This window comes from Monoraphidium neglectum (genome assembly GCF_000611645.1).
Source record: "Monoraphidium neglectum strain SAG 48.87 unplaced genomic scaffold scaffold02584, whole genome shotgun sequence".
NCBI lineage: Eukaryota > Viridiplantae > Chlorophyta > Chlorophyceae > Sphaeropleales > Selenastraceae > Monoraphidium > Monoraphidium neglectum.
Window position 1 is genome coordinate 1,221 of NW_014011044.1, and position 6,920 is coordinate 8,140.

The window sequence follows — 6,920 nt, forward strand, 5'->3', positions numbered from 1 at the left end:
GCAGCCGCAGCCGCAGCCCGCCGCGCAGGACCGCAGCCGGGGCGGGCCGGCTGCGCCGCGGCGACGCTCTTGGGCCGCGACATCAGCCGTCCCTGCTTGCTGTCGCGCAGAGCGATGGTGACTGCGCTCCGACTGCGCAGCTGCCTTTCATCCTAGCCGTTTGCCTGGTCCAAAAGGCGCTTGGAACCCCCCAGGGTCCGCGATAAGCGACAGGCGCAGCAGCACCAGCAGGACGGGTGGCGTGCAAAGCACGCGCGCCAGCCGCGCCGCCGCCATGCGCACCCGTCTCATTGATCTCGACGACGCAGCCGTTGGTGCATTTCTCTAGCAGGCGCAGCAGCGAAGCCTCGTAATCTCGCAGCCCCGGGCTGCTGTCGCGCGTGCGGATGTCATCAATACGAATCGGCCGCCCAGACAGCGTCGCGAACACCAGCCGCTGCCGAAACTGCTGACTGCCCTTGAAGCGCAGCATGGCGACGCTGGGAATTCACTATGGCGGTGGCGGGGGCCGCTGCCGGCCGCCAAAGACGGCGGCCGCCGCACGGCACTGCGGTGTGCTGCTGCTGCTGCCGCTGCTGCTTCTGCTGCTGTGCTCGTCTGGGGCTGGCTGCTCAACAGCTGGCAAGACACAACATATAATTTGAACTTTTCAACGTCATGAACGCATAAGCGGAGCTCGTCGGCCACAGGAGTGCGCAGTGCCGCGAAGGTGAGTGATCCTCTCGGTTGGGGCAAAGTGTGAGTGTTCTCGAGGCTCTTGTCTGGCGTACCTATGAAAAAAGGACTGGCAAGAAGACATGAGTTTGATTTCGAACCTGACACCTAGCGAACGCTCCAAAAGCAGTCACAAGGCCGCTGGACGGCCAGCTCACACGAAGCTGCTTTGCTTTGACAGGCACGGTGCCCTTTGACCCAACGCACATTTATCAAAAAGTCGCACAAGTTCATTGTTGTCGCTGGCAAGCATCCTACTCAGTCAGACCCGCTCTACTGTCTCCATCATCAGACCTGCCTGCAGCATTCGCTGTTGGTGTAAGCGACCCCTTTGCGCCTGATTGCAGGTCATACGCCCTAACAGGTGAATATTGTACTATTTCGATTGCTTTGGAGGCCTAGGGCTTGCGCACGCGAGGGGCTGCTTCTTCCTTGCCGTTTGCACACTTCGAGGAAACGGGGCGCGACCGGGACACCGCGCGTCGGTGCTCCTCGCAAGCTTCCTCCGTGTGCGCTAGAGAGCATGCTGAGAGTCAGCTTTGGGGTGATCTCTGGTGCTGACTTTCCGGCCGCATCGTCCTTGGCATCATGCTTCTGGAATCCCAGCGCCCTGTGCGCAGGGCACCCATGCATGCGAGCCCTTTCGCCTTTGCATGCATCAGTTGTATCCTTGCACGGCACGGCACGCATTCCTCCCACAACCAACACTGCCCGCATGGGCAAACCCCCACGGCGACGCCACCAACGTCGCAGGAGTCGGCCAGCACAACAACAGCAGCCGGCACCGACCGCTTAGCGCGCGCAGTCAAACATACAAGGTTTTGGGTCTAGAAAGCAGGCACATATGTTGAGCACAACGCCGGCCAGTGCGGTCGCCCGGTCCGCTAGCCAGTCCGCTAGCAGGCCCGCGCGCTCTGCGGCCCCTGCGGGCCGACGGGCGCGGGCGGCTCCACCCCGCGACGTCGGCGCGAGTGTTTTTGGTGCGTGGCGGTCGCCCCCTGTGATAGAAAGCATTGACTTCCGGCGCCTGCTGGAGGCGGCGCCACTTGCCGGCAGCGTGCTGTTGCCACGGCCGCAATCGCCTGCGCAGCACGAGCAGCAGCACCAAAAGCAGCGGCAGCAGCACGAGCGGGAGCAGCTCACGCAGCAGCATGAGCAGCGGTTGTTGCAGCAGCTGGAGCAGCTGCAGCATCAACAAGCGGCGGATGCGGCGGCGGCGGTGGCCGCTCCAAAGCCCCTGCGGTTGTCGTGGGCTGGCAGTGGCGTGTACTTCTGGTGAGGCGACTTGCTAGCTTCGGATGCGGGGATTTGCTTGCTGTCTTGGGACCGGCTGCATGTGTCTGAACGTTGACGCATGCTCTGCAGGTGCTGAGGGCCGATTCTTGCACGGCGGCTACACGTGCATGCATGCCCCTTGAGCAGGCCCTGCATGCTAGCGCTTGCACAAACGCACGAATCGCGGAGCCATGCCGCCCACGATTATGCGCGCGCATGCCGCATGCACGCACCCCAGGTGGCAGCTCGGCGCCATGCAGCACCTGGCGCAGCGCTATGACCTCACGCGCGTCCCCATGGTCGGTGCCAGCGGCGGCGCGCTCTGCGCCGTCCTCGCGCGCTGCGGCGTGGACCCGCAGCTGATTTCTGAGTCGGCCTACAAGCTGGCGGTGGAGCACAAGATCTGGGACAAGCCCATGGGGCTGGCCGGCAGCTGGGGGGGCATTATCGAGCAGTGGCTGCACGACATGCTGCCCGCGGACGCGGCGGAGCGCTGCAGGGGGGAGCTGGGCGTCGTCGTGACGGAGGTGCCGGCGTGGCGCCAGCTGGCGATCACAGACTTCCGGGACAAGGTGAGGGCAGGCGCGCGGTGCGGGACGGCGCGGCAAGCGGTTGCCTGTATGGTCGGCGCGTCGAGCTGAGGGGCGCCATCTTGTGATGAGGAAGATGTCGTAGCACGTTGCCGTCTGCCGCGGCGGCAGCAGGGGTCGCCAGCAGGAAGTGGCCGCTCGCCCCCAAAAGCACAAATGGACTGCAAATAAAGTCGAGTGCTTGCCGTAACAGTGCAACCTGTGTACCCCTCTCAAGCGCCCCGCCACCCCCGGCACTGCGCCTCGTCTTCCCGCTCGCCAGGAGGACCTGATCAACTGCGTCATGGCCAGCGCCCACGTGCCGATGCTGCTGGACAAGCAGCTGACGCGCGGCTGCCGCGGCGCGCAGTACGTGGACGGCTCCTTCCCGGACTTCTTCACCGGGGAGAACTGCGACCACCTGCAGGTGTGGGGGGGGGAGGGGGGGCTGAGCACCGCACCCGCAGCGCGCGAGTCGTAGCTGTGGAGACTGCATGAACGGTGGCCGTGGCTAGCTGAGTATGATGCTCATGCCACATTGTCGCCACGCCACACAAGCACGCGGCAATCTGTACACACACACACACACACACACACACACACACACACACACACACACACATGCGTGTGCGCGCAGTGCGGTGGTGACGCGATTGTGTTCGACTACTTTGAGGACTCCAGGATCATCCGCCAGGGCCGCATGGACATGCTGTCCCTCAAGAGATACAGCGAGCTCAAGCGCATCGTGCTGCTGGGCGCGCGCTACGCCGCGCGGCTGGAGGCGGAGGGGGCGTTCGACCGGTTCCACCTGGAGCCCGTGCGCAAGGCAGGCCTCAAGTGCCGGTGACGTGCCGACGCGGCGCGCCGTGGCGGCGAGAACGCATGCGGACCCGGCGCGCTTGCCCTTGACCTGCGCGGGGCGTGCGGAGCTTGGGACGGTGGCGGCGTATCGAAGGGCATCTGGCAATGGCTGTTGCCAAGCATTGGCGGTACGGCTGCCTCCGGGGCAAGGCCTCACGCCCTGCTGGCGACGCGGGCCCATGCCTCATGCTAACCACGGTCTGCTGCCCCGCAAACGAGCGGCGACGCACGCCATTGCGTGCGTGGCGCTCCCAAGCATCCCCTTAGATCCAAGGTTGGGCCCGAGTTGGCCCCGTTGTCAACGCTTGTCACCCCATCACCACTCAGTCGCCGCACGTCTACGTACCGCATAGACCTGTGTGCATTTCACGTGCATCTGTCCACACATGTGCGCGCATGCGCACGCATCCAACTTCGCAACTGCACGACTGTGTTTGCTGCTGTCAACTGATTGCCAAGCTGAACGTCTGCGCCAGGCGACTGGAAGCTGCCCCGCCCCGCCTGGAAAGGCGGCCCGCGTGCCTTCCTATTCCCTCGCACTTGGCGACGTGCAGTGGTGACGTGCAGCGGTGCAGGCGGCACCGAGGCCCTCTCAAGGCCGATGTCGGTTGCAAAGGCGCTTTGCCTGCTGGACCAAGCCAGAGGCCTGTGCGTGGGTCGTGCTCGTTCGCCACACCCGTTTGCGTTAAGAGATGCCGCGGCCGCCGCTGCAGCTCTTGGTATGTGCGCTGCTGGTTCGCGGGACCGTCTGCTTGTTATCAACCCCTGTCGACTTGTTTCGCTAATCGACGCGCCTCTGCGCGTCTCGCCGGCTGCCGGCTGTACTCAAGGCGGCCATGACGTGCCGCAGGGGCCCTTGGCCTCCCCACCCTTTAGAGCTTCCAACCCCTGCCACACCGATCGCGCCGCGCTGCCGCACGCCTGATAGCTCGTAGCACACGCGTTGACTGATCCTGGCAGCAGCTTTGCTGCCCGTGACAAGGAGCATTTAGGCAGGACAATGCCCGCAGGAGTGGCTTCATAATTGATGTAACTCTCGGTTGACGTCCCAACATCTTGTGCATTGTGTCTGGTTGGTCTCCTTGGAAACGCCAACTTCTTCAGCTTTTCAACATCATACATGGAGCATGGCCTGGCGTGTTGGCTAGCATGCAACATGAGGCAGGAGGGGGTACAGCGGAGTCAGGCTGGCGTGGCAATGGTGGCGTCACGTGAGGTTCCCACCCAGCAGCCACAGCAAACACGACCACTGCGCGGTGTGAGGCTGTTGTCGAAGTGTCTCCACTCCCCGGGCCCGCCTGGCCCCACCCTGCAGCAACAGATTCAGCCCTTGAGACGGCGTCGGCCGCACCACACTGTCGCACAAAGCCTGTGGCAAACGCTCACTCCAATGCCGGGTTCTCTTGCGCGTTGCAACCGCCCAAAGCGGAGTCCTGGCCGGCCCTGCCTTTTGCTTCCATGACTGCTGTTGGGCCACGTACCGCAACAGAAGGTTACACGAGTCATTGTTGCATTAGGATTACAAGAAGTACCAACAGCCGCAACAAGAAAATGCCAGTGCAGTCGGACACTGACTAGCCAGCCTGGGCTTTCAGGGCAGTACATAGCAAGGCCAGGCTGGCCTTGCTACTGCTCATGCAAACAAAATATCGAGCAGCTTCACGGCAGCAGACCGTTGGCAGCACGTCCTGGCATTAATTCAAGAGTTGCGCAGCCCATGAATCTGTGTCTGCCCCAGTGCTGAACCCCTGAACACCCATGTTTGGGTGGATGTCCAATAGGCACCGCAGGAAATAAAGTCGCAAATGCCAGAGAAATGAAAATGAACAGCACGTCGTCGCTCCCGGTGCATGTTTGGGGGTGGAGGGGAGGTTGGAGGATCCAGATGAATGGCAGCGAGGCTGCACGTGCTCCATACAGTGACTGAAAACGCAGCAAGTGGGGTGTCTCTGCGGGACAGATGTGTACATGATACCTCAGAAAAAGGGCTCTGTCTCAACAATCAAGTGGGCGCAGGACGGCGGCGGTCCGGCCGGACAGCCATGCGACGAGCTAGGCGGTTATAGGAAATCTTGGGCTGATGGCAAAGTACCTGGGGCGACAAGGGCGGCCCTACCAACAATGCTGCTGGGCACTCACAGGCTGGTCCAGATGTGCGCGCTGGCGCACTACAATGCTTCAACCGCCGCCATACCCCGCCATCACTCCCTCAAGCGAGCAGCACCGCCGCCACAGCTGCCACAGCCGCTGCCAGAACCGCCGCCCGCGGCCTTCCGGCGCTGCTGCCGGCGCCGGTACGGCCGCTGCCTGCGCGTGCAGTGGGATCGCTCTGCGACTGCCCACTTTTCGAGGAGAGTTCAATCAAGCTGAGCGCATCAGACGCGTCTGCAGCGCCTGTGGCACCGGCTTTGGTCGACGCTCCATCCTCCAGCAGGTTACTAATGGATGACACGTCATCAAACCGCCCCATGACAAGGAACGTGGTCACTGGCGCCGGCAGCCGCGACGGCTCGAGTTCTGGGCTGGCACGCCTGCTGGCTGCGAGCTGCTGCTGCTGCGGTTGCGCGCCGGTCGATGTCTTGGATGCGGGGCCTTTGCGCCGCGCAGGTGCGGGCACGGGCACCAGCGCCGCTGTCGTTGCGGCGCGTGCGCCGGCGCTTGGGGCTGACAGGTAGCGCTCAGCCGCCGGCGCGCTGAGGGTGACGGTGCCAGCGGCCGAGCACTCGCCCGAGGTGTTCTTGGCTGAGCACAGCGCGTGCGCTGCCGCTGCAGCACTGCCGGGCCCTGCGATGAGATCAAACCACGCCTGTTCGGTCGCCTGGCAAGAGCCGCTGACGAATCCGCCTGCGTCGCCGGCACCTGTGTCGCCGGCGTGCCACGCACAGGTGCCGTCCGGCGCCGCAGCTGCGCACTCATAGGGAGCCGTGAGGGCCTGGCACCGCTGTCGAAGCGCAGCGTACTGGCGGGCTGCTCCAGGGCAGCCGGCTGGCTGGCCCGCGCATGGCGCGCCGCCGCTGGCTTTGGCCTGCTTTGAGCGGCACGCGGCCTGCCAAGGATGGCGCCAGGGCAGGAGGAGGGGGGGTCAAGAGGTTGCATGCAAGCCAAACAAAACAAAAGCTGCAGGATGGAAGGGTTGCCACTGCCGCGCAAACGCGAGTAGCCCCTCGGCAGCAGGGGACATGGCAGCTGGCAATGAATGCCCGCAATTCCGACCAAAGCGGGCCCCCCCTCCATCGCATGCCCACCTCGCGTGTGTGCCACTTGCAGCGGCCATGTAAAAACTGCGCCCCAGGCTGCGCTCCCTTGGTGGAGCTGCAGTTTGCTTCTGTAGTCTGCAGCTGGCATAGGGCGTCCTGCGCCCATCCTTCAATCATGTCGGCAGCCAAAGGGGTTGCCTTGAAGGGCTGGGGCTTTGTTGAGATGAGATAGCCTGCAGAAGAGTGCAGCGGCATGGGCAGGCCTCTGGTGCACAGGAAGCAGCAGAGCCGGAACTTGAGCAAC

General features: G+C 63.8%; 3 protein-coding genes across 3 annotated transcripts; 1 reads left to right on the plus strand and 2 right to left on the minus strand.

Moving 5' to 3' along the window:
- Positions 1-282: 282 nt before the first annotated feature.
- Positions 283-472, minus strand: MNEG_11082 (hypothetical protein; the record flags this gene model as incomplete). The annotated part of the gene is made up of 1 exon (XM_014040444.1): positions 283-472. A coding segment is annotated over one exon (190 nt), but the record flags the coding sequence as incomplete, so codon positions are not given.
- Positions 473-1,237: 765 nt separating this feature from the next.
- Positions 1,238-3,405, plus strand: MNEG_11083 (hypothetical protein; the record flags this gene model as incomplete). Its single annotated transcript, XM_014040445.1, has 5 exons — positions 1,238-1,246; positions 1,805-1,989; positions 2,228-2,561; positions 2,842-2,985; positions 3,196-3,405. The coding sequence occupies 5 exons, from the start codon at positions 1,238-1,240 to the stop codon at positions 3,403-3,405; spliced, it is 882 nt and encodes a 293-aa protein (XP_013895899.1).
- Positions 3,406-5,628: 2,223 nt separating this feature from the next.
- On the minus strand, positions 5,629-6,465 carry MNEG_11084 (hypothetical protein; the record flags this gene model as incomplete). The annotated part of the gene is made up of 1 exon (XM_014040446.1): positions 5,629-6,465. A coding segment is annotated over one exon (837 nt), but the record flags the coding sequence as incomplete, so codon positions are not given.
- Between the last annotated feature and the right edge of the window lie 455 nt (positions 6,466-6,920).